Source organism: Dermacentor andersoni, chromosome 4 (assembly GCF_023375885.2).
Source record: "Dermacentor andersoni chromosome 4, qqDerAnde1_hic_scaffold, whole genome shotgun sequence".
Classification (NCBI taxonomy): domain Eukaryota; kingdom Metazoa; phylum Arthropoda; class Arachnida; order Ixodida; family Ixodidae; genus Dermacentor; species Dermacentor andersoni.
In genome coordinates this window covers 149,735,542-149,762,936 of record NC_092817.1, presented here as the reverse complement: position 1 = coordinate 149,762,936, position 27,395 = coordinate 149,735,542, and the positions used below count along the sequence as shown (strand labels likewise).

The 27,395-nt window shown below is 44.1% G+C and overlaps 2 protein-coding genes across 3 annotated transcripts in view; both read right to left on the bottom strand.

Annotated features, from left to right (window-relative positions):
• Window positions 1-2,332, bottom strand: part of Prp6 (pre-mRNA processing factor 6) — a 58,120-nt gene extending 55,788 nt beyond the window's left edge. Inside the window, exons 1-4 of the mRNA XM_050185018.3 lie at window positions 2,208-2,332; window positions 2,050-2,109; window positions 1,649-1,745; window positions 620-738 (exon numbers count right to left, since the gene is read on the bottom strand). Of these exons, the coding sequence (XP_050040975.1) occupies window positions 620-738; window positions 1,649-1,745; window positions 2,050-2,109; window positions 2,208-2,308 (377 nt within the window). The 5' untranslated portion in view covers window positions 2,309-2,332. The remainder of the gene's footprint in view (window positions 1-619; window positions 739-1,648; window positions 1,746-2,049; window positions 2,110-2,207) is intronic.
• A 9,077-nt stretch (window positions 2,333-11,409) lies between these two features.
• Window positions 11,410-27,395, bottom strand: part of LOC126537914 (snRNA-activating protein complex subunit 4-like) — an 87,082-nt gene continuing 71,096 nt past the window's right edge. The window contains exons 10-13 of one of the 2 annotated variants that reach the window (XM_055074527.2): window positions 25,899-26,109; window positions 17,898-18,067; window positions 14,774-14,876; window positions 12,385-12,532 (exon numbers count right to left, since the gene is read on the bottom strand). In XM_055074527.2, the coding sequence (XP_054930502.1) occupies window positions 12,483-12,532; window positions 14,774-14,876; window positions 17,898-18,067; window positions 25,899-26,109 (534 nt within the window). In that variant the 3' untranslated portion in view covers window positions 12,385-12,482. Of the gene's footprint in view, window positions 12,533-14,773; window positions 14,877-17,897; window positions 18,068-25,898; window positions 26,110-27,395 lie in introns of both variants that reach the window. The other variant, XM_050185019.3, reaches the window with a different exon arrangement.

Sequence of the window (27,395 nt, the reverse complement as noted above, 5' to 3'; positions counted from 1 at the left end):
TAACAAAATTTCAATATAATGAAGCAAATTGCCGATTTTACTGACTTCGTTAGGTTGCAGATGAACTTCGATACCTGTTGTTTTTTAATATGCATGGTATATATTTACGTGCAAGAGCATTCTAACATTCTACTGTGCACCAGAATGCAGCAAGCATTTCCTAAGAAAAGCTTGCTCTGAGCCCATGCCTTTCGAGGCATACAGATGCACTTTATTAACAATGTTTTGCCTTTACACATAATACACAAGCAGCAGCAGCAAACTTCAAACAAAGACTGAGAAGCAACACACTGTTTTTAGATTGCAGTGAATTTCGCAGTGATTTTGCTGTTTCCGATTTCGCCAGCTTCAGAAATTTGGTGTATAAATGTGCTCGAAGTAAGTACCCGTCTAGCACCCTTTCACCACCAGAAGAGCCTCTTCAGAGACCAATGGCTAAGAATTTTTCCAGAGCAGATTTTTTTTTTTTTTGTAGGTACAGACAAGAAATTCAGAAAATCATGAAACGAGCACAAATTCAAGAAGCTTTCAAAGAAAAGTTGAGATAGTTGGTAGGTATGCAAAATAAATGACTAAAGGTGATAGCTGTCAAAGGCAGCTTGTGATATATGCTGCTGACCTGTATTCTTTGCGCTTCTCATCCATCCTGCGGTCAATGGCCTCGTAGATGGCATCGGCCTCCTCATCGTCCTTGTCGTAGGGGTCCTTGCTGAACAGGCTGCCACCATATCCTGCGAACTGGAATCGCCAGGTCACAATGAGAACAGTTTGCCATACCTCAATTTCTGGCATATAAGTGGAGCTCTTTATGGCTTAGTTTAGGACTACCTATGCCAATATATACATGAGATACTTCACACTATTTACATAAACAAATTTGCTGCTGCAACTTTAATCAAAGAGTAATTAATTCAATAAACACATTGAAAAAAGTTCATGTTCTCTTTTTTCTACCAGTTTCTTGATATTTGCAGCACACACAGTACTATTACTTCAAGTACGCATGTTGCTGAGGCCTCTGATGCTGTATCTGATGTTGCATAATGTAGAGCTCATGAGCCAGTCATGTGGAGCTCTTCTTGTTTAAGTGGAAACACAGTTGAGTTTTGCTCATGTAGTCAGATTCCTATAGAAGCAGCAGCTGCTGCCATTTGAAACGGTTGACTTCCTCGGTCTGATAAAGGCAGCTAAGTACTGTGCATAGGAGGGTTCCGGTAACTCTGCTTTCACACAAAGTTTTTCACCACGCTGTCAGCAACAAGGTACCAATACAATGACATGTCTGCTTTATGACGGCCTGTGCCCCTGACATCTACAATTTTACAAGCAACATAAAAGGTTGAGATTATGCACATGAGCAAAGCCATACCGAGGGGCCATGATAGAGGGAATTTTGACGCAGCACACAAGACATCAATGTCTCGACTAAGCCACACAATGGGTACGCAAGCATCTAATGACTTCAAAGCCGGGCACTGTTACCATAACCAAACTTTAGCTTAGAGAGCAGTCGTACTGCTCTCTAAGCTAAAAACTTTATGGACTGGACTAGACGCGAGCTGCAAAAAGAGCTTGCACATTACTTGGCTCACCGAGCGCACGGCGACAGAACATTGAAGCCAAACAAACCCAGAGACCTGCCGCTCACCTCGTCATAGTTAGAGTCGTTAAGATCTTCTTCGTCGTCCTCCTCCTCTTCCTTCTGGTTCTTTTTCCGCTTGGTGGGTGGCGCGTGGCGATCGTCGCTGCGCATGTAAACAATCGGGAATATGTACTCCGAAATGTGTCGAGTAACGACGCACGGCAACGACCACGCGATGCATGGCGCTTGATGCCAAATACTTCATTCATCCGGTTAGCTCATCTACTTGTCAGGTAATACACACGCAATGCGAGCAAACTGAACCGAAAACAACGTAAACAGTACGAACGTACTGTTTACGTTCGGCAGTGTAGGCGCACAGGCGTCTATGTATCTCAAAAACAGTAGGTTCAAGTAGGACATGCAATATAAAGGGCAGAGCTAGAAGCTGCCCTCGCTATACTTACGGAACATCACTTGCATCGCGGGCAGGACCGATATCAGAACGTGTGGTGAAGCCAGTAGCGCTGCAATGAAAGAACGAACGGGTGTTTGGCAAAACGGACTGGTAAGCCCGGAATCAGCGGAGACCGTGGCGAAATGCAAAGTAGTAGGAAGTATTTACCCTCTTCCAACGCCGGCAACATATCCTAAGGGTGCCGGAACGCCAAGAAAATGCTTTCGTCTCTTCGCAACCAGCGTTGTGGGAGCTGCCATAGCCGCCATGTTGCTTCAGTTCTGCTTTTGTCAGTGTTGGGAGCTGGACAAAAAATATCGCTCTAAAACTAGCCAAGCGCAATAAATTGGTATCAGAAATACTCATACTGTCCTTAATGAAACCGTTTATTATTGCAGTAAAACAAAAGACAAATTTAGTGGCATGGAAGGCTTTTTTTGCGTAGTGTTTTAATTATTTACCGGCTTCACCTTCTAAAAGAAGTTTACACCGTTTGGGGTGCATATCTGCCACACTGTACACTCTTAGGCAAAGTTACACCCTTTGGCTTGCCCCTTCTGCCACACAACAACAATCGTTATCTGCCTTGATGCGTTTCCTTTCTTTAACGCTGCGAGCCCGGAACTTTCCAGTACACTCTAAGAAGAGATTACACCCTTTGGCGTGCCCCTTCTGCCACACAACGATAATCGTCATCTGCCTTGATGCGTTTCCTTTCGTTATCGCTGCGAGCCCGGAACTTTCCGGTAACGAACGGCACGCGCGTTATCAGAAGGGGCACTCCAAAGGGTGTAAGCTGTTCTATGCTGATAACGCGCGTGCCGTTCGTTACCGGAAAGTTCCAGGCTCGCAGCGATAACGAAAGGAAACGCATCAAGGCAGATGACGATTATTGTTGTGTGGCAGAAGGGGCACGCCAAAGGGTGTAATCTCTTCTTAGAGTGTAACGAACGGCACGCGCGTTATCATAAGGGGCACTCCAAAGGGTGTAAGCTGTTCTATGCTGATAACGCGCGTGCCGTTCGTTACTAGAAAGTTCGGGGCTCGCAGCGTTAAAGAAAGGAAACGCATCAAGGCAGATAACGATTGTTGTTGTGTGGCAGAAGGGGCAAGCCAAAGGGTGTAACTATGCCTAACACTCTTAGAACGGTTGCACCCTTTGGGGTGTATATTTGTCCCACAACAATAATCGTCATCTGCCTTGCTTGCGTTTCCTTTCCTGAAAACTCGGCGCTCGCTACTTTCCTGTCGAGAATGCTGCGTCACACTGATAAGGCGCATGCCGTTCGTGACTGGAAAGTACCGTGCTCGCAGCGTTAAAGAAAGGAAACGCGGGCAGCACGGATGACGATTATTGTTGTGGGACAAGATACGCCCCAAAGGGTGTAAATTTTTCTAAGAGTGAAGAGTGTAAAAACAGTTGCACCCGTTGGGGTGTATATTTGTCCCACAACGATAATCGTCGTCTGTCTTGCCCGCGTTTCCTTTCTTTAACGCTGCGAGCCCGGTACTTCCCAGTCACGAACGGCACGCGCGTTATCAGTGTGACAAATACACATCCCAAAGGGTGCAAACTGTTTTTAGAGTGCACACATCGACACTTTTAACAAAAGTTTACACCCTTTGGGGTGCCCCTTTTACCACACAACGAGGGGCACCCCAAGGGGTGTAAAGTTTTCTTAGAGTGGATACTCTAAAAAGTTTGCACCTGTTGGGGTGTATATCTGCCATACAACACATTCTAAAAGAAGTTTGCACCCTTTGGAGTGTATCTCTGCCACACAACGATAATCGTTATCTGCCTTGATGCGTTTCCTTTCTTGAAAACGCCGCGCCCGCTACTTTGCTGTCGGGAATGCTATGTCATGCTGACAACGCGCATGCCGTTCGTTACTGGAAAGTACCGGGCTCGCAGCGTTAAAGAAAGGAAACGCATCAAGGCAGATGACGATTATCGTTGCAAAAGGGTGGGTATCTGTGGCTCCTACGCCCATAAGTATTCTCATATAATTTCTTACTGTACAAAACAATATGGGTCTTCTGTCACCCTCACACGCGGGTAGAGTCAGGAAGCCGAGGATATCGAAAATTTCCTGCGAGGGGGTGTTGGTGTTTCAGCACCAGGCATCACACCCCCCTGTCTACTTCGCTCTCGTTCCCAGAGATCGCGAATGCTGTTTTATTTCTGCTGTCAGAGTGCAAGCTTTGGCGGCCAATAGAGATGCGACATTGTGGAGAATATGACTCACAAGTAAAAAAAAAACATTTTACTAAAGTTTTCATTATAGTCGGATACCATTCAAGTCTGCAGTGAAGCCCCGCCCATGCTCTCATAACCGTCAGCCACTGTTCCTCTGCGAGGCCGCAAATAGTTCAGACTTCAAACTTTCCCTGTTACCCAAATAAGGCGGTAACCATAAAAATAAAATTATTTGTATGTAATTTTGTACGTTTTCACTTTGTCTATTATAGTGGAACGGTGAAAGCCTAATTCTTTATTGAACTGAAACAAAATGCAAGCATCGCTGCAACTATTTATTGTCAAGTTTCACCTCAGTTGGTAGTGAAGTTTCATGAGTAAAATGGGGTCAGCGGCGAAAAGAAATGTGCCGCCGACTTTTGAAGAGTGAAAATCTCAGACTTCATACACTTTGTCCGTGCCTATTCATCTTTTCGTGTCTTTTCATCGCTTCCGCCGATGAAAACTCTCTTCAAGAACAGCAGATGCTCCGAGGATATCAAGTATGATGCTATTTTGAAATGGTCGCATGAAGATGATTTTGTTTGCTTCTGCGATTGGCTGGCCGAGTAAGAATGGCGTGCGGTCCGTGTGCCTTTGTTGACAACCGCTGTTCTTTAAAGTTGCATCCAACTATAGCAATCTTGGAGGCAATATTGCACTTGCAAAATTAAGCCCGACCATCACATATTGCCCAACAACTCCACATAAGTAGTCGTAGGCGTGCAGTACTTTGGCTGTTGGCTGCATTGAACCCAAACAAAAATGAAATATCATGTCAGCGACTCTGATCTCCCCACCACATTGGAAAACGCCACCTGCTTCCTTACTGCACGGGCACCACGCTATGACAATTACAAGTTCTCTTCATTCTGATCCATAAAGTATTTGCTGTTATTGGCAAACGTCATTATCCAAGCTGCAGTACCGTAACAAGGTTGGGAACAGAATGGAGCACGCTTCGCATCGATTCCTAGCGTCACCACACATACACAGACAAAAAGCGAGAAAGCCACCATCAAACCCGTGCCAGCGAAAGCTTGCACTACTGTTGGTCCGCACTCGCAATGGATAGGAAGTGGGATCCACGTCACTGGTGCACTATTTCATATTTACTTCGGTACCGCCATACTGGACCATCCACAGTGCCAAAGTACTGCAGGCTCTAGCACCCAAGACAATTTTGTTTAGAGAAGTTTTGTTAATATGGCTTTGGGTCCTCAATTCCAGAAATGCAACACTTCCTCTACAATTCCTAATTAAAGAGGTACTTAGTACATCCTATGTTAAGATAGCACGGACTGAATGGAATAAGGACCCAAGAGCCACATCACTAGACTGCACGTTTAACGATGCACGAGCATGAGCGAACCCCACTAGTGCACCGCACATGAAACATTCCGTTAAGGCGTTAAGTTTGGTGACCACTTAGTGAAGCAACTTTATTAGCCCGCACATATTCATTCAATTATTAACCCAAGATGTTGATAAAACTGCATCAGGCAATTCTGCAGCACTACACATCTAGTACATCATGTACATGAGCTCAGGCTGCTGGTTCCCAGAGCATTCTTTGCCATTTATGCCCAGTCAAGCCAGTGGAAAGAGGGGGGTTTTCAGACCTATATGACCCCCCCACCCCTCTGTTACTACGCCACTCTTTATCATGACAAACTCAGCGTTGCGGACAGAGGCCTGGAACAAAGTAGTGCCGTCTGTAAAAACGGACAACGCCTGCTTCGCTGCTTTTTTTCAACAGGTCAAACTGGACAGTTAAAAATTTACAATTACTGCTCAGTAATTTCCCTTGCAGAAGCAAAGCACTTCTTTCATCCACCATTCCCCTTGTTTTCAGGTTTGAGAAGCAAAAAATACACACCCACCTGCCAACTCTGTCCAGGATGGTAACGAAGTTGTATGGAAAAAACCATTAATTCTTTATTGAAGCCTTGCATCAAGTGAGTGTGGCTAAGAATTTGTTTTTCGGGACAATATATAGCAGGGGCTCTTAGCGTGATTCGTGTATGATGAACAATTTCCATATGGAGAAGGATCGATACATGCACAACTATTATACAGTTTATATATGTATTACTTGACACGTGACGCTGTATCCGAAATCAAGTGTCGTTGCTGATTTTATAGAGAGTCCTGTCTAACCTACGGCACGTGCGGCGCGAATAGTTGCCCATATAATCTCAATCTAAAATGGATGCACGCCCATGAACCAATAACCTTAATTATATAGTATGTGTACAATGAAGACTAGTCCCGGTCATCAGAAAAACAAGCATGAACAACATTGTCAGTTGTTTTGGCTACATTATAATGACCAATTAATTGAGTTATAGACACTTAACAGCATGTTATATATTTTCTGTCAGCACCTTAACAGATGAATTCTGTTTAAATAAGTTAACCTAGCTACAATGAAAAAAATAGCGATTATAATTTAAGACAGAATTTTATAATCAACGACATCGTAGCATGAAGGCACAATTACAAAGACACACGTCACATGTGCTTGATGGTCAACTGCTGTACGTGTCTTCTTTGTAATTGTGCCTTTGCACTACAATATGTCGTTAAGAAAACACAAACTAGTCCAAGAAGTCCTCCTGCATTTTATAATCAAGCCTCGTCAATGAAACGTCAGGTTAATTTGCAAATACCAGAAATAAGCACCCAATTATCTTGGAGCTTGCCATATTAAGACCAAACAAAACTGTTTTTAAAGAAGCCATCTTTAACGCTATACATGTGCGACTTTCATCATAGATTGATGTCAATAACATACAAAGTATTTATTTTTCTTCAATATGTGCATTGTTAAGAATGGCCATACGGGGTGGCAACATGCCAGCTTTCAGCCCGCTGCACGTGTTCCAAGCCCACCAGTCGGGGCGCCTTCCGAGAACTGCGGACGGCCGGCGGCCACGTGGCGCGCGATCAACTCCGGAAATTGGTACTTGGCCGCACCACCCGAGACGGAGCACAGTTCTACGAAGCCCTCGGTCGTCGACTCCGGAGCCTTTGTGTGTATGGGTTCGCACCTGTGTGTTTGCGTGTGTGTGGGCGTAAACGATAGTGCGGAGCGGCGGCAAGTTTACAATGCTTGGACGAACCTTCCCGACCATTCGTGCTCCGTCCACGACCGAACGATGACGTCGAACTATGACGTCAAGCGGAGAGCTTATAAGCAGCGTTTGCCGGCTGCTAGGGAGTGCTCGTGTCGTGATCGTTGTCGGGAGCTGAGTGCTCTGTCATACTTGAAATGTAGTAGTGAGCTGTGTGCTCGTAAACTGTTTGCTGTATGTTAGTTTTGCGGGCTCCATATGGGAGTCGCGCTGGACTGCCAATGTATCTTGCTTAAAACTGTTAATATGTAAGTAAATCCTGTTCACCAAGTTCCTGTCTACGACCTTCATCTCCTTCAAATGGTGGCAGCGGCGAGATAGTCCGACGACTCCTACATCTGGTCGACAGCGGTAGGACCGCCCGACGAATCTAATAGCATGCTCGCAAATTTCATACACAGTCGAACGCCTTTATAACAACATGCCTGGGGCCTCCGAAATAGTGTGTTATACAAGCCGCTTTGTTTTAAAGGTCACGCACTGCACAGCTCATGATTGAACTGGGACATAATTATTTCTTTGTTATACAGATCATTTTGTTGTAGAGACACTCCATTGTACATATAATTTCTAAATACAAAATGTATAATGCCCTTTTGTGTGGTTCCCATAATTAAATGTGGATTACTGCTGCTGCAACTGAATTTCGAGAGTATGTTTCGCCCCCATTTTTGTGTAATCTTACTTCAGTTCAACGTTCTGCATTGCTGCTGTGCCCTCGAGCCGGATGACGTGGCCTTGTTAGGCATCCTTATTTTGTCATTACACGTATAGCCATACCTTAGAAGACAATTTTGTAAACTGTCTTGAGTAAACAAAGAAAGAAAGATGCATCTTAAAATAGTGGACATACTCGATCCTCGATTTAGGTTTGACGACCGTGTACTCATCGTTGTCAATGAATGCAACTTGAGCTTTAGAGCTGTGTTTCGACCTGGGCACAAGTTTACCCAAGAAAGAGATGAAGTTATAAAAATGACAGCAGGCTAAGGAGGTTGGTAGGGACTCATGTTAGATAAAAGTTAAGCATGCAAATAGAGACACAAGAAGAGAGAAACAAACAACACAAACTCTTCTGCATTGCCCGTTTCTTTCTTGCATCCACGTCTGCATGCCCACTTTTTCCCAAGAAAATCTCTTGCACTTATGGCAGTGTATTTTTTTTTTAGTCACGACAATGTGACATCTGTTGGAAGTGCTTCTTTGTTGTATAGTGAACAGCACCGACAGGCCGCGAATACACCACTAAATTTATGTCACCACGAAACAGCAAGCTATAGCTATAGGCTAGAAATATTACAGCAGGAGTATGGGTCCTGCTGTAATATTTGTAATGTAATAAGGAAGAGTCAACAGCCACGACGACAGCTCCAGCATTACCTGGAACGGTCGTGCTGCGACAACCCAGAAAGCCAGTACCGATTGCGCGTGGAGCATTGTCTCACAGCCACCTTGAACACCTTGAAACCCAAACAAGACATTCAAAAGAGTCTCTACGTTCAACTAGAATTTCGAAAAAGACAAGCTGCACAACGTGTAGCATTTCTTCCAGGAAGACGCCACCAGGACTTGGTTCAAGAGTTGGGAGTCGACCCTATGTCGGACCCATTCTGCAGCAGCTTCCTAAAGACCCTTACAAGCGTCGTCTGAAGAGAAAGGGCCCCACTGAAAGTTTGAGCACAGATGCCTAACCAGAGCAATGCGATATCTATGGAACAGGGGAATGGTAAAAAATCTGGGCCCGTATTCCCAAAAAGCTCTAACGCTAGAGTTATTTGCAAGAGAAAATTTCAGCCAATCCTGATGTGGGACATATCATTCATGAAGGCAGCTCGTCAATGCAAAGAGCGCTTGCAAACAAAAGGTTTTGTGAATTCAGCTCCTGGTGGTTAAAGGGAGGAGTGGAGATAAAACAGGGAAAGTGAGGTAGGGCACGGTGGAAATTCTACAAAAGAATGTTGAATAGGGCTACTTTTAGACTGAATATTTTAAAAGAGAATGTATGATATTGTCACGTGGTATATACAGAAAAGTACACGTGTCAATATACAGAAAAGACGGCCAACTTGAAAGTATTAAACTAACTTCAAGTACGATCTGCGTTTGTGCGGGATGCTATTATTAATTCACGAAACTAACATTGTACTATCTTTGCATTGCAGAGGTATTCGCAAATGGCCATGCAGATGTTCCTGTGGCTAGAGTTTACTGCAGCAGCCTCGAAGGAGAGCATATTTAGAGAATTTTCAGGAATAGCTAACTGCCTAATTGAATATGCCTAATTAATATAACTAGTCAAGTTATAAATATTGAATGCCTAATTGACAGTTTTTTTTCTCTGGTTTGCAAATTAGTGGTAGGCTAAGCAAAAATGGTCAAGTTTAAGGTTCCTTGCAGATATATGGCATAGAAGAGATGACACAGATAAAAACTTAATGATAGAATATGGCAGCACAGTTTTGTGAAAGATTTCCAATTTAAGCGTGGGACACTCCATGTCAAAAAGCAAGTGTCTTAGAGTGTTAATGAAATTTTGGGAACTGCCAGTTTTTCTTATCTTCAAAAAAAAAAAAGCTTTCCTAACCCTGGCCACGTTGACACAGGCCAAAGTCAACAGAACAGACAAAACTGATCCATCAAAGAAGATGAGTGCGAGTGCTGGCCATTTCATTTTAAAAAAACATGTTGTGGTAGCCTGGCACCCGCTGCAATCGAACCATACTTATGTTTGAAGGCAGTAACAATCCAAATGTATTAAAACGGCAGCTGATTCGATTGAATGCACCCAAGTTGCGTTGGGAGCAATAGAATTTGCAGTATCCTTGAAATTTATAAATCCACCTTGTTTTGAAGTAAACTTGTATGCTTTAACACATTGAGTAGAATGGCACGCTCTACACTGACGTATTGCTTTAGCTAAACGAAAGGTCATCAAAACCGCACACTGCTGCCCCTTGTCAAGCAAACTTAATGCGCCCTTCCAGACAGACGCGAGCATACCATATTGTGCATTCGAATCTTAAAAGGGTTTCAAATGCCGAAGCTTTTAAGGAAGCTGTGATGGCCTGGCCACAATGCTAAGTTATATAGTACACAGTGTATGTATATATATATATATATATATATATTAGTGTTTTACGTGCCAAAACAACAATCTGATTATGAGGCACGCTGTAGTAGGGGACTCCAGAATCATTTAGACCACCTGTTTATTTTTTTTAATGTGCACCTAAATTAAAGCACACGAGTACTTGTCTTGCGGCCAGTTGTTTTTTCATTAATTTATTATTTCTTTAATTTAATTAGTAAGTACATGTAATTTCCGCTACGCTGTCCTTAGCATCTTTGTTGGCTTCTCAACATACAACTATACATATATATATATATATATATATATATATATATATATATATATATATATATATATATATATATATATCCTTTTTTTAAGGTCACTGCAGCAGATGCTATGAGGTATGCCTGCAGCATGTCGTAGATGGATATATGCCTACAACTTTCACTAGGCTGTATTTAACACTAAAGGCATAAATTTTTCAAAAGTTTGTGTTCTTACTGGGGCAGGTAGGTAAATTATCGAACCCACTTTCTATGTGTCCTGAACTTGCATAATTTTTTTAGCCTTCTTGTGCAGCTCAAAAGTATGTTCAAGTCTGTAAAGAAACAAAAATGTTAATCTTAATTTATGCAAATGAACATAAACCAGTTTAAGCCGGCTATTTCCTAACCTCCAAAGTTCGACTGGAGCCAAAACATTTCTGTTGAACAGCAACGAAAAAAAAGTAATTTCAACACTTTGGTATGCAGACTGCAACAGACACAATCAAACAAGTACTGCACCACAAAACACACACAAAATAATGTTTCACGAGTCCCATAAGAGTATCCTTTTCAAATCCGAAAGCTCTGGCCTAGACAAGCAGGTGCATCTTGAATGATAATGAGCATATGACCTCAAAAGTACAGACAATGGCAATAACTGCTAACAATAAATAAATTTATTTAACACTCCCAAAACTTCGAAAGCAATGTGACACTTCTGGTAGACAGACGATGTTGTTGGCTCACTCACGTGAAAGCCTTATATCACAAGAGAAAGTAGACCATCACTTGTTTCATGAATTGAATGCCTCATATCACAGGAGAAAGTAGACTTAATCACTTTGTTCACTCATTGAAAGAATCATATCACAGGAGAAAGCAGACTTCATAACTTGAAAGTGCAAAACAGCTTTTTCACAATATTCATAATCCTATAAAATACTGATCAAATACCCCCACCCATAAAAATGGCCCCCTCCCATTATTTGAGAATTTATAATTCTCAACCACTACCAAACAAATGACTAGAATAACTGAAGTGACTAGAATCCTTGCGCTTAAATCAAGCTTTTTATCCCCAACATTCTCCGAATTATCCCCAAACCTGAGGGAAGGGAAGTATACCGTCACAGCAACTCTTCTGCCTACTATGCAAATAAACATGGAATGCATGGAGCAGCAAGTGCATGATCGTGAGCTCAAGCATCCTCCACGTAGTGGGGTGCACCAGCGGCCACCCCAGTGCCGTTCTCCACCGGAGCAGCACCAGCGCCGCCCTCGTCGCGCGCTTCCTCTGAGGCAGCACAGTCCCTGGCGGCAGCTCTCTCGGCAGCCAGCCGTTTGCGTTCCTTCCACTTCTCCTTTACCCACGGCTTTTTCATTTTACGCCGCCCGCGGCGACCCTTGGTGGGTATCTTGGGAGGCTCTACCGGAAGCTCCACTGTGTTGGAAACATCCATAGCATCGATCAGCGAAGGCCAGAAGAAGTACGAAAGGAAGCGTGCCTGCAGCACCTCGTAGTTCCTTCGGGTGGCTCGCAGCCCCTCGCACCGACTGCATGACTGCTGCGAAGCTTTCCGGCTGACTGACGACGAGGGGCCATCTTCCAGAACGCTCCTGGAAGAGCACTCAGTGCAGCGGATGTCCTCAACGCTTTCTGCGTCGAAAGCGGCTGATAACTCGGCAAATGAGCTGCCATCCTTCAGAGTGGCAAAAGGATTGGCAAGGTCACCATTGGCGAAACGATCCAATAGTCGCCCAAAGGTAGCCACCGTTGTCTGAAACACAGAAAAGTGGACAAAGAGTTCTCTCACCACTTTCTTACACGTGCAAGGTGGTGTTTACATACTGACACTGCCTGATGAGCTCATGCAGAAATGAAGCTTTGCAGTTCTTGCCGGGCTAAACAAAACAGAACGAGTTTCACCAATTGGCCTTCTATAATAGAAGAGTGCCCAGTCAAACCTCGACATAACAAAAGTATATAATATAAGGAAGTAAACATGTCTCTTTTACCATTATCAATGTGTAAAAAATATATTAATGCTCTATGGGTGCACAGACTGCACCATAGGCTCAAGCAGAAAAATCTTGTAGGCAACTTTAATGACGTGGTGCTAAATATGATGTTGTACTGCGAACGACAGCGCCATCATCTGGCAAACAAAGAAATGCGTGTGCGCGAAGAGCAGTGAGATGAGACGTTGACTCAGGCAGAAAACAAATTAACAAATTTCCAGAGCAATCCTGGTGGATAGTATCTGGTCAGTAAGCACTTATAAAACAAATTGCAGGAAAGTTGGGACATAATAGCGTGCTTATGAGCGCCAGCACGTGTGGTGCAGATCGCACTAAGAGCGATGCATCAACATGGCTCACGGCATCTGAAATTTGCACGCACTGCAGTGCGCGGCGCCGTAAATCTTGGCCACTATGGCTGACTGTGCTTAGTGCCTGCAGCCGTCATCAGATGGCCCCCTTGCTATGCAATTTGTTTCAACAATGAAAAAAATAGGGTAGGAAAGTCCCTGCTAAGTCTGCAGTCTAATATGTACATGATTATAAGGACTCTAAAGGAAAATACTATTAAGTCGGGCTAGGCTGAAAGATCAAGCTTGCATACTACTGATAAGAAGTTGATCATTTGTATCGAGAACAGGGCTTTTGTAAGCGAGAAAATGATGATAATAAAAAAAACCTGAGTGGTGCCACCTGTTGTGAACTATGGTATCTCATGCAAGGTCAGCACTGGCTTATTTACACACAGCAGCAGAGAGGGACGTCACATAGGAATTACATCAACTAGTCCATTCTGGCATGAGCAATTCAACAAGAGGAGCTGCTGCAGGACCTTCGGAGGCAATTTTTAACAAGTAAACTCATATACTGGGACAGAGAAAATGCTGATAGACTTTTAAATGAATATTCTATAAATCTAACTCAGCTTAATATTGTCCTTTGGTGTGCCTCTAAAAAATAAAGTCCATGAAAAGCAGTGCAGCAACAGCCTGACCGAAAGACAAAACACAGGTGCTGACATCGTGAGAGGCGAGCATGCGAAATTTGGAAGACGTACACCATCAAAAAAAGTAACAAAAAGAGAAACCTTCTGTGAGCATCAGGTTACCATCTGTTGTATTATTTGACAAAGATTTCATATCTTGACAACTATATTCATTTAGGTGTTGCGAATCATGTCCCATACCATCTGCTTTCTACCACAGTCACCTTTACTTTCGTTCCTGTCTTTCTGGTTGTTAGCAGGTTACAATGGTCTGTATTCCTTGTTAGTTTTCTTGGTATTTTGCTTACAAATAGTATCTAATACACCTGTCCAACAAATTTTACTATGTTTCACCACTCTCACCTTGTTTTATTCCTCATTTCTTCTATTTATGGACATGCAGATGCAACATTGCCCTTCTTTATTACCTTTTCTGCCATGTATGTGAATAGGTTCTTCCTAAGAAGGAATGAGTTGTCGATCAGCCACCTGCTTTATCAGGGGAAAATATTCACTTTTCACGACGCTATCGTGAAAAGCTCTGGGAGCAGGAATCGCATGCTTTATCTGCCTCTCGTTTCGACGTGTTTCCAAAAATTGAGATTACGCAACCTCCAGTACTCGAAGCGCGGAAAGACAGCACATGATGCTACGCCATCTCGGCTTGCCCACATTTGCACATGCAGCAGATTACCTCTAAACAAAAAATTATGGGGTTTTACATGCCAAAACCACTTTCTGATTATGAGGCACGCCGTAGTGGAGGTCTCCGGAAATTTCGACCACCTGCGGTTCTTTAACGTGCACCTAAATCTAAGCGCACAGGTGTTTTCGCATTTCGCCCCCATCGAAATGCGGCCACCGTGGCCAGGATTCGATCCCACGACCTCGTGCTCAGCAGCCCAACACCATAGCCACTGAGCAACCGCGGCGGGTTATTACCTCTAAACAGGGCATGAGGGCTGTGTGCTGACAGCCATGCAATGCCGCACTAGAAAAGGAGAGACGCACCAACCTTCTCCCCTCTTCCTCCGTTGCGCACATTTGGTTGCGTTACCATGGGCTTGCTCCCTCTCCCCTTTCCCCTTGCTCGCACAAGCGCGATTTGAGAGGTGCATCTGCAAACAGCCACTTGTAATTCAACCATTTGACCATCTGCATCCGCAGAAGTTTCAATCCATTTTGCGGCATTCCTTCACAGTGGCAGCAAAATTTTGTTATATTGAAATCAGGTATAAACACACACTGTTATATTGAGTTTCTAGTTAGGTCGTGCTCTAAAGACAAGAAGTCATAAAAAGTTAAAAGACTTCATTATAGCAAGGATTTTGTTATACCATATTTACTCAAATCTAACGTGCACTTTTTTTACAATAAAACGGGTCCAAAAATTGTGCGCGCGTCAGAATTGAGTACGAGCCTAAATCTGCATTACCATATTGCCATCGGCATTTCAATATGGCCGCATCGTACGTGCTTCGACTTTAGCAGCCATAGCTTCTTCCATGTGCTGTAGTATGTGTGCGTAGGTTAGTCCACCATCGTTCTTCCCATTTTCTGCGTTTACTCTATCAGTATGGAAGTGCCGACTGCAAAGACATGTCGAGTTCATCATGATGCCGCAATTATAAGAAAAGTCATCCTCTGTGCGGAGATGGACAAAAATCGGGCCGCATCACGGACGTTCATAGTTCCTGAAACTTGTGTGTGGGACTGGCACGAACAGGAGAGGCATTCAACTCCGGCGGCGGCTGCTGCGTACGGTGTGGCCCTTATCTAGAAAGCGATCTGTGATGGAGACAGTCCACGCATCTAGGTGCACCGTGCTGTGTTGTTGCTTAGGTTGCGTTGAAGCAAGAGGTCCCACAAAGGTCAATTCGTAGCGAATGCTTAAAAGTTTATATGGTTGATAAAACTACTATCCTTACTTTTCGTATAGCTGTCTACTAATTTGCATCGCAATCGATGCTTCGCCTTTCGGGCGAAACTGCGACCTTATTATTTATCGCAACTTCCGTGCATTGGGAGTAAATCTTTGTTTTTGCAAATGAGAGAAAGATATATTTCTGTATGAAAGGATGAGGTGCGCAATATTATAAAGGACTTTTTTGTTTAGGTCACAGAAAACGGGTGTGTGTTACAATCGAGGGTGCATTAAAATAGAGTAAATATGGTATTCAAGTTCATTATATTGAGGGTTAATTGTATAGCGATATGTTATGGACCGCATATTGGACACAATCATCAAAATTTTGCTTTCAGGATGGCGCTTTCCATGCAGACTGAGCATGACATTGGCGTTGCTAAGTTCTCCTTAACAAACAAGATGGTGACGGGGCGAAAGTCTAAAAAATTAAATTATGGGTTTTATATGCCAAAACCACGATCTGATTATGAGGCACATCCTATTGGGGGACTCTGGAATAACTTGGACCAGCTGGAAGGCGTTCTTTAATGTGCACCTAAACCTAAGTACACAGGCGTTTTCGCATTTTTTCCCCATTGAAATGCGGCCACTGTCGCTGGGATTCGATCCCGCAACCTTGTGCTCAGCAGCCAACAACATAGCCACTGAGCAACCACAGCGGGTAAGCAGATATAGGATTGCCTATGCGAAATCATGACTGCTGACATACCGCGCAGCTGCCATACCACATGCCGATTGTTAAAGAGACAGAGAGCATTGCAAGTTGGCGACAAAATGGCATCAGTTGCTTTCCATCTGTGTCACGCACTGCCCACGATCATGTTCTATACTCGCCCTGACAGAAAGAGAAAAAAAAGCGAGAAGTGAAAAGCAAAGTGGTGTGGTGGCGCTCGTCCTTTATAATCTCTCTAAGCAAGTGTAGAAGCAGCCCTGAAGCAGTGGACAGCCCAGTATGTAGAATATGGCACAGAGAAAGTATAAAGCTTTATCGCTTTAGACGAAGCTGCAGATTTTGCAAAACTCTCGATGTGGTCTTAAGGCGAGCACTCCTGCAAAAAGTATGAGCTGGTGCAGTTGACGACATCGACGATTCTGAAAACTGGGAGTGCCGCGAGCATGAAGGCTGAAACAAGTAGCCATGCCAATCAATGGAAAAGGCGATCTTTATGCACCCGAGTGAAATCCCCCACGACAGTGAAACCAACACGGTGGAAGCCACTGACATTATCGAGCTCTGGGAACACTTTACTAGTAGCAATGTAATAGGTGCTCCTTCAATGGAGGAGTTTCTGAGTGCAGATAGTACTGCCTCATTCTGTGAAGAGATCTCTAAAGAGGCGATCGGCAAGGATGTGTTGTCGTGACAGAGGGAGACGTTGTACGACAGTGGTGGTGACAGCAGCAGTGGCAGTTATGACAACGTTGACAATCGCCCATCCTTGACCTCAACCAAAATGCACTGTCCATCCAAAATGCACTGTCGTAGATCGAGTTGCTTGCCGATTTTGTGCACGCTAAAGGATTGCCACCAGTGTTCGTGCAGAAGCTGAACGCAATGCATACCGCGGTTGTGAATCTCAAACTGCCGTGCAAGCCAAGTGCAGATTTCTTCCTATATTAATGTGCCTAACACTTGACACGCTGTTAAGAGGTATGAATAAAAGTTTTATTTTTCACAGCATACTTTCTATAACATCTGTTCTTTAGCGCAAGTGCCAAATTTGGATTTGGAGCTACAGAGATATGTTTGGCAGCTTTTTTCTACGGCAGTCCAGACATAACGATGATTGGTTATTAATGATAGAATTTCTCTTTATTTTTTATATTGTTATAAGTGGACCGCACTGTACATTGGTTTTCGAGTTGCACTGCTGGGTGGATGAGTCTGCATAATGCGATCAAATGGTATGAAAAATTTGGCCATAAGAAATCACTCAGTGAAAGTATTTGTCTGACTGAGTGTAAACGTGACCGATTGTACTTGCTTTTTTTTTTTTTTAATTGGTTTTGCACTAAACTATACGGAAATGAATAATCAGAAAACATTTGTGTCAATACGATAAAACACTAAAAATCGGGCATGTTGGCTCCACGTTCACTTTCACCCTTCACTGTATTTATTTGCTCAGTTACGAGAGACGACGCCAACACTCGCTGCAGGAACGGGCGCCTCGGAGCCTTGCTCTAAAAAATCTCTGCCTAAAGCACATACCTCGTTGGGTGGCAGCAGGGGAAGCACCAGGTTCCCTGCATTGGGCTGGTATCCATCTGGCACCCCGACCACCACCTTGGAGAAAAACTCTTCGAATGTTGGCAGGGTGCCCACTTCCTCGATGTCGGGATTTACAGGTGGCCTCGGCAAGCCATGCAGGTTGTGTAGCACTGCGAAAAAAGAAGTGCAGTAGTGCACAACTACTGTATTTATTCGATTATAAGGCAGTCACTATTATAAGGCAAGGGTGCAGTTATAAGACCCAAGAGAAAAAAGATGTGTATGCCGACTAGAATAAGCCAATGTAGAATAGACAACAAGTTATTCAGACTTGGCGGGGATTACCCAAAATAATGTATTATTAACCCTGCCATAACACAACATGGTGACCATGAAATAGGGCGAAGGGAACTTCAATGTGCGAAGTATGAGTTATATGCAAATTTGGGCTTATAGTGTGGCTTCACAGCATTGCAGTGCATGCTGCTGTAAAGCCACTCTATAATGCTAAATTTGCACATAATGCACCTTTACTGTTCCTCGTAAATAAGGCAAATGAGGGGGGGGGGTGACTTTTTGGCTGTAGATATCGGGGAAAGAACAAAAACTTGCCTTGTATTGGAATAAATATGGTGTCACTAGTACAGTTAAACCTGACCATACCGAAACCATTTACATCAAATTATTCCTTATGTTGAAGAATTTCTAACGCTGTTAAATAAAGCAAAATATATAAAGCAAGAAATATGATTACATCAAACAAAAATAGCAGCCATTATCAATATGTTGATCCCCAAACAGTGCAAAACAGCCCCAGATGTTGGCACTTTTCCTTTGCAGCAGCGTGGCTTTATCGTGCTGTAGGTGGGCACACATCCCCCTACAAGAAATAATTCTGGCCTGACTTGCAACGCTTGCTCACACAACCATCGCCATTGTTCTGTTGTATTGTTCTCGCATGTGTTGTCTTTGTTTTTATGTGATGGCCAGTACGAAGCAACAGAATATGTCATTCACTGTGAAGTTGTTAAGTCGAGCACTAGAAGAAACGAGCTATGACGCCGTCATAGCATCTGGGCTGACATTAAGAAGGAAACGATCCAAAAGTGCTTCTGTCCTGCCAGTTTCCCTGCTCCCAGAGACCACTGTAAAAAGTGTTCCAACAAATGCAATGAAGCCGTCGCCAGTTTCCAAGAAGTGTGGTGTGTGCTCGCCCTGTGAACTTCCGCGTGAACGTGGAAGGCTGTGGCCTCAGCTGGGCCGAGTCCTTGGACAATGCATAAATATATATGCTCTTCCAGGTAATGAAGATATTTACGCAGAAGACTTGGGACTACAGTGAAACCTCATTACTACAAAAACCACTTTAACAAACTTTTCAGATTAACAAACTTTTCAGAAATCCCCTACTGACTTCGTATGGTTTCAATGCAAAAATATTTCACTACTACAAACTTCGAAATAGCAAACTTTTCAGAATAACAATCGTTATTCAGTTTCCGTGTCATGTTAACTATGCCTCAGTACTAAGAACTAATATTTAGAAATCTGGGGATTTTAAGATTTCCGTGTATCTTCCACGGCAGCCGAAACAGTAAGCTAGCAGACGACAAGGCACAGAAAGCAACACGGCGCAGCGAACGGGTTCAGAAAACCCGAGATGGCCCTCAATAAAAGAATGTGGGAGATAATTTTTTTAATTTACTGCGGAGGCGACAATGCATGGGGTTTTGCAAATGCATGCTCCGCTTAGGCAAGAGTCGCCTAGCAGCAGTCCTTCTTTCACCCTTCTTTCTGCGCATGCCCTTTCTTTCGTGCTTCTTTCTGTGGCCGTACTAGCTAGACACACGGAGAAACGTAACCTCCGTATTAGTGGGGATGCCACACACTTGCACTTTGCACTTTCCGGGTGGGGTTGTTTACACGTGCTTTGCTTTCAAAAGTTCAGGTATCCGTCTTGAGTGAGACGGTTGCGGTGTCCACGGCAAGGAATGTGAAAGACAAACGAGCAACAAGAAACACTGCACTTTGGAGGCAACATGGAGCTTCCTTTTTGCCATTAGTCTTCTCAGCATTAGCGTCTGGTTTGTGCGCATTACTCTTATATGGTGCTTCGGTGGTGGGTGGCGGCAGAATCTATGGAAAAATACAATAGCGCATGCCAAGAGCCAACGACGTTTTTGCGGATACCTTAAATAGTTTTTGGATTGAATAACTTTAATGAAAGGTCCTGCGAGCTACGGGACGCTAGGTCCCATAGAGCGGGCTACTCCCACGTTGGGACCGGGAGTTGTAACTCCCTGGCCGCATCATGGGCTCGCTGGACGGCCCAGAGCTGCTCCGCCAGGTCCGTGCTGCGTAATGCTTCTTGTAGCCTGGCGGAGTCTTGATCCTTGTTTGCGTGGGTCCGACCACACGGCCAGAGCAAGTGATGTACATCTAGTGTGCTATGGCAATTTTCGCAATATGATGTTTTGTATAGGTCAGTCATGTAGTGATGTAGTCTGTTCTGCGTGGGGTACGTGTTTGTTTGAAGCATTCTGAATGTGAGGGCTTGAGGCCTGGTGAGCTTATTGTGAGGTGTGCTGTATATTCTAGAGTCTAGATAAAAGTGCTTTGTTATCTCGTTATATGTGGAGGGAGGGTCCCGATTCTTGCTGGGATGGTCACAACCAGAATAGGTGGCGTCGCGGAGGGTTAGGTCTCGCGCGCTCCTGTGAGCCATCTCATTGAGATTGCGAGGGGCGTCCTCGATATCTCCGAGGTGTGCCGGGAACCAGCAGATGGTGTGATGCTGCAGCGGTGCGGATCTATTGATTATTTGTAGAGCTTGGCTTGCAATTGCTCCTTTCTGAAAGGCTTTGACGGCCGAGCGTGAATCGCTGTAGACGTGGGTGCTGGTCGGGTCTGTGAGCGCGAGTGCGATGGCAACCTGTTCTGCTATCTCGGACTTGTGGGTCTTGACTGTGAGAGCGTTTGTGACGTGACCTTGCTTATTGATCGTGGTGGCAACGAAGGCCTTCCTGGTCGGGTACTGTGCCGCACCTACGAAACAGGCTAAGATCTTTTTATCACTTATTTCGCGCAGGATGAACAATCCGCGTGCCAGCCTTCTGGGTTGATGGTGCGCGGGGTTCATGTTCCGCGGGAGTGGGCGAACCGTGTAGGAGTTGCGTGTGTCCGTCGGACACCTTACAAATTGATGGGTTGATGGGCAGAATGGTTAATTTTGGGACTTTCACTATAACGACCTTTGACAATAACGAACAATTCTTAGCATGATTCGTTAACTAAGATTGGACTGTATTTTGTGCCACAGTAAACCGAAAGAATACGTGCCACACGGCGCACTTTGGATTCCGATCAAGCCCAATCTGGATAAAATTTTTTCATCGTGATTGGCTCCATTGCGCAAACTGCGGGAGGGAGCCAATTGCACTTGAGAATTTCAATCCGTATCGGGCTCGATCGCAATTGATAGCGGCCATCTGGCACCAGTATTAACCTATTTCGTCAATAAAGTGCTGTTACAAATGGTAGCTCTTATGTTGTTCAATTTTTTATAATGTTTATATTGAATTATGCCCTATATCTAGTAGGTGTTCTTTCGCGAGTTCAATATAACCGGGTTCGACTGTACGCATAATTTAGTAATTACCAAACTATCAATGGTACAAAAATTGGCGGGGCACCCATCCCTTGGAGAAGATTAGTGACATTAATGCACTTAGCAATACATTTTGTTATGGATGTGTAATTGGTGATGATAGGTTTTACATGTTATGATGATCATTACGAAGAGCAGCATATATCCAGTGACTCGGTGACCCAAGTTGGCACCAAAGGGGTTCCTTATAAAGCAGCACACACCCGGTGACCCAACATGGCGTGAAATGTTTACCTATTTTGTTGATTTATACTTAATACTGCAGCTCTCAGTTGAGAGCATAGCAGGTGGGCATTACAAAGGGACAACTGTGTTTTAAAGAAAAAAAGAATCAATATTTTGAGAACACGTGCACTGTAACAACACACGTACCCACACAAGAAAAACAAAGCACATCCTCCAGGCTAGGATTAAAGCAATAAATATGCACTAAGCAGTTTTTCCCCAAAAGAACATCAACATTGTAATAAAGTTTAACAGCGCACAATCAAGTGCATTGTGCATACAAGAAGTTAATGATGATTGAAGAGCATACATACACATCGGCACATACCTGGTGACCCAAGTTTCCATGAAACAGGTTCACTGATGAGCAAGCAGCACATACTCAGTGTCACATACTCAGTGTCACATATTCAGTGTCACATACTCAGTGTCACGTACCCAGTGACCCAAGTTAGCCTGAGAGTTGATTTCGAACTTGGTTCCCAGAGCATAGCAGCCCAATGCTTTACCCATTCAACCGTGGACTACACAGTGATCCAGGTCAGGGGGGAAATCAGTTAGCCACGGATGGACAGACACACGTGCAAACATACAGCAAACTGAGTGACGTTCCCAAAGAATGTTAATCGCATTAAAATCTATTGATAGTACTGTCAATAGCATACTGTTCATATCAATGGTATGATTAAGTGCACTAATGATAGTGCAATATTGTTATCGATAGTGCTGTCAATACCACCCTATCGTCGATAGCACAGTATTGATAATGCAAAAAAAAATCATGTGACATATTACACGAAAGCACTGCAACATAAGCTTGGCAATGTTTCCCTTTCCCCAATTACTTGAACTGAGCGTTACTGATAGTACATTATCGTAAAATTTGTGGCAATAAAGTCAAACCCACAACAGTATCATGCCTGATACAAATTTCGGGATGATATGAATTTCAAAAGTCCCAACTCAAGTTAATTAGCTTACAATGTGCTAAATTTTTAAGGTAGTGAACTGCTTTTTGCACTGTTACGGATGATATGAACAATCAAGCTGCCCCACAATCCTCGGTGGAGCCGGTGAGGAGGTCTTGGCTAGTATCCCTAGATAAAATGGTTTCCAAGGTAGCGCTATTCATTGGTCTTTGCACCATCCTCCTTACTCTTGCACTTACTTTATCTTTCGTCCTTCATTCGCATCTGTGATTGGTACATTGCTTGCAGGCGATGTTCTAAACGGCTAGCAGTGATATTTATTATTTTGCGGAAGGCTCAAAACTAGCGTACATGTGCCAATGATTTGGACGGATTTTTGACAGATTAATTGAAGGAAAGCATAGTCGTAGCCACTACATAAGGCAGTGCTCTAGAGTGTGTCACAGCAGCTGCATAAAACGACACACATTGCTGCACTATTCTGCATCAGAAGCTCTGTGCAGCTCTGTAGAAGCAAAAGGTGCCTTGGCCAATGAAGAAGGCGAACACATCAAAATGCATCTGCTCGTGCTTTGTTGTTGAACGCAGGTGCTTGTTCACCTGTGTTCCCATGCCTCACAGCCTTGGCTCTGCTAAACGCAGCTTACGATAAAGAGCAAGTTGACTCAACGCAACTTTTCTTTAGAGAGAAATATAGCCCGCGTCAGAGCCCCAAAACAGCTGTATGACCAGGCTGCCGATGCGAACATGCAGCTGGATGAAGGTATCGGCGATACATCACAGCAACAAATGTTTTGATGCTGTAACTATAATATGTGTTTACACGAATACTACAGTGGTGTTTTGTTTGATTTGCAGTATACTCTTTCTCAGCAGTTCCTTGCAGCCAACTTAGCCAACAACCGGAGCGAACGTCCTTTTGAATATGTTCACCAGCTCCGTGTCATCTGCTCGGCATCTCGTTGGCATTTGCTCAATACCGTCATCGCGTACCATACAAGAGTGGAGTAGTAAAACAATAATGCAGTGGAACAATTAGTGTTCCACATCGTCAGCGATCACCAGAACTAATGCTGTGGCACCAACTGCTAAGCTGAAATTAAACCGCTTTTACACCTCGGCATCTTCTGTATAGGCCTAACAGTGTCAAAACAAAAAGCTGATCTCAATAACGACAAAATATGTTTCATGTCCTGCCCTCAGCATGAGATGGGACTAAGTAATGGTGGATTTCACCATTTAGTTCTTGCCATCGGGGCGGAGAGCACGTAACAAGCACAAATTTCGATCGAAGCGGGCCCATGTAGGAAGCATGCGAGGCACCATGGCTGCATACAACCTGCAGTGTTGGCAGTTAGACTGCACGGATTATGCTTCTGAATATACAGTACCTTGTACTAGGAACTAAATGAATACTTACTCTGTGTGTGAAATAATGCTTTAATGCAAGAAGTAATTATAATTGATGTGAAAATTAATAACAAATATTCCTATTTTCTGGCATGCCCTGATTAGTTTCGAGCTGTTGAGGCAGCTGGATGCCTTAGCACATTCTTTGCCAAGCTTTGCTCTTGCTGAGATGTCAAAACAGCACCTAACAAAACCTTTCACAAGTATAGCTTGTTCAACACTGAGTCTTTCTGGAACACAAAGAGAGAAAGAGACAAGAAGGAAAGGCAGGAAGGTACATACAGTGTGGGCAAGGTATTTGAGGACAAAGCTTCAAATTGTTCTAGATAAACATTTAAAATCCTATTCGGCAGAACCCATCTCACAAGGACTGTCGACGGTAATGCATTTAGCATTGAATCAATATAGCGACACAACAACGTATTGCCACCATCAAAAGGAGTTATTTATGAGGTGTGTGCTGCAGCGGGACTCCTCTTTCAAGCTTCTTTAAGAATACTTGGCACCAATATCTAGCGCCGCCGCTGCGAAGCCTGCTCATGGCCTTCGAAATGCATGGCACAGTGGTGCATTCAAACACTGAGAAACACGCCACATTCTTTGATGTGGTTGCGTGCATGCTCACAGTGGAACTGATGTGCCCACAATAGAATTATATGCAGCTGCTCTTGGGAACAAGATCCAGCATGCCTCTGGCATCAAGTGGCTTGAGCATGTGCATGAGCAAAGCATAGGAAGTGAGTAATGATCCACTGGAAGAGACTGGCTTGACCCTCCATTGGCATCGTAGCGGGCCCTGTGGCTTATGTCCCTAGGCACGGTGCTCTCACTCTCGGGTTACAGCAACAATAGGTGCAGTGGGGTGACGAGCCTGTAACAGCCGAGTGACTCTAGCACTGAGGCCTAAAGCCTCTCCATAAACTTTTTTACTGAGCAGGTCAAGTACCACAAACCAGCTCTCCACCTCCGTTCTTCTCTCTCCCTCATCCACTCAGCTTGTGGTGTTGAGTGAAACTTCTGTCATCTGGTCATCTGAGAATCTGGTTCCAAGTGGAAGCAACATCATCTGCCATCTATTACTGTAAAACTGCAAAATTCAGAAAGTGCAGCTTACGGAAGCGGAATTGGCGGGAGTGGAATTTACAGAATCCAGACTGGTGTGAGTGATGACAGGGGATGGTGGTGCCTATTTAAGGTTGGCACATGGATGGACAGGCTTTACATGGGCCGACCACACCAACGTGAGGGATTCGTGAGAGGCTCCCAACAAGCCATGAACTGCAGCCTGGCCACACACATCTAAAACCTAATTCACAATAAAAGTGAACCCGTTCCAAGTTAAGCCTACAAGTACCCGTCTCAGTATCTTTGTCCTGCTGGATTGCCTTAAGTTGGTCTTCCAGTGCACAGGTCTCCCACTGCTCTCTGGTCTCGTGCGTTTTATTCTGTGTGGGCGTCCGAGGACAAGACCAAACCATATGTTGTAGGTCTGCCCTTTCTTGACATAATCTACATCTATCCGTGTAAAGGTCCCGGTAGTTGTACTGGTAGGCCACTGGGTTCGGTTACGTATCTGTAACAGGTGCCATGCCATCACTTGCCGTCTACTTAGCGAGGAGTGTGCTGGGGGAAATGGGTCCTTTCCAATTTGTAGTGTTTGGTGCTCTTATTAAAGCTGGTCATACGGTCTCTCTCCGTTCCGAGTATTTGCATGTAACATACTTTAAAATGAAGGTTGAGATACATTACAAGCGAACTAACAGCGCATACCGTTGGCCACAGCTTGCCACTCCTGGTGCTCGTATGCAGCCAGGTTGGGCACTGTCGGTCGGTGCCCAGTCTGCGCGTACTGGGAGATCGCCTTGTTCAGCGCATGGGCCTGCCTCTGAGGGTGACTTTGTGTGCAGCCTGTCTGGTACTGCCGCAGCATCTTCCGGTAAAACATCAGGCACGTCTCCCGATCCAGGTCCTTCTCCTGACCCTGCAGCCAAGAGCACGCTGCTGTCTAAGAACAAGCATTTCTCCACATGCACACACAACGTGATTACTGTAGCGTACAGTGTAAACTTACAGACACAACAAAGAGGCAACACGACAAATGGCTGACCGGTACCTTCGTGTTCTTTCTAGCTTTGACCATGTTCTCGAAACTGATAGGAGCAAGCAGGATGAGAAATAAGACTGCAGGTACCAAGGGTGCCTGCAGTAAAAGTAATAAAACAAAAAAGAGGAATCTTGATTTCATTCACATCGAACATAGCTGTCTCGTCTCGTTTCTGCGACATGGTGCCATGACCAGGATTGTGGCTACTCCTCTTCCGAGTGGCCACGGAATACAAGGATGACGGAGAAGGTGAAGAGGAGGCCTAGGAGCAAACAGTTGGCAGTGAGATGGAACATTCACAGCAAGGAGCGACACAGAGACAGAGAGCAACCAAGACATGGATGACATCTCGCTGCTAAAATCTGTAAGTGACCAGCAGTTTCCTCAGTCATTCAAGATGAACGGAGAGATGATTTCGAAGAAGCAAAAGATGCCGAGGATGCAAATAACAAACCCAGTGAGCAATGCTGAAAAGAAACTGGAGGAGAATCAAGATACTGAAGCGATATCGCTGACAGCCAGCCAGATATTGATCCTCAATTTTTGCTGTCAATAAATCCCACAATTTTAAACTCAACCCAACTTTCACAATGTCCAGTCCTGGTGCAAAGCAAATTGTTGCATATTAATCCTCCTAAGACCCCATTTATGGTATTACATTCTCCCCAGTTACGCATAAGCTCTAGCTTAGCAGTTTCGCTTGACAATTACGCCAAGTGAAAGACCTCTGTCTACTAGTAGCAAGTTTCCTGGTGTAACCCTTCATAGGCACCTAATATTTTAACTTCATGTCATACCACTTCTTCAAAAAGATTTTTTCAGAATTCATGTAGTTATCAAACATGTTTCTACTTTGACTCCCACATTACTTTGTCATTATATTATGCCTACATTCATAGTCATCTTTCTCATTGCGTATCATCTTGGGGCAACATGTAACACACATCTGAAACCCCTTCAGCCCTTACAGAATGAGGCTGTAAGACTTATGACATTTAGCCCATTTATATGCCATTCTCCTCCCACATATAAACATTTAAATGTCCTTCGGAGAGCACGTTGTTGGGCGAGTCGGTCGTACATACTTAAGGAAGGGAATTGAGCTAAAAAAGCGCAACTTTAGCGCAATTCCCTTCCTTAAGTATTTAAATGTCCTTCCTCTC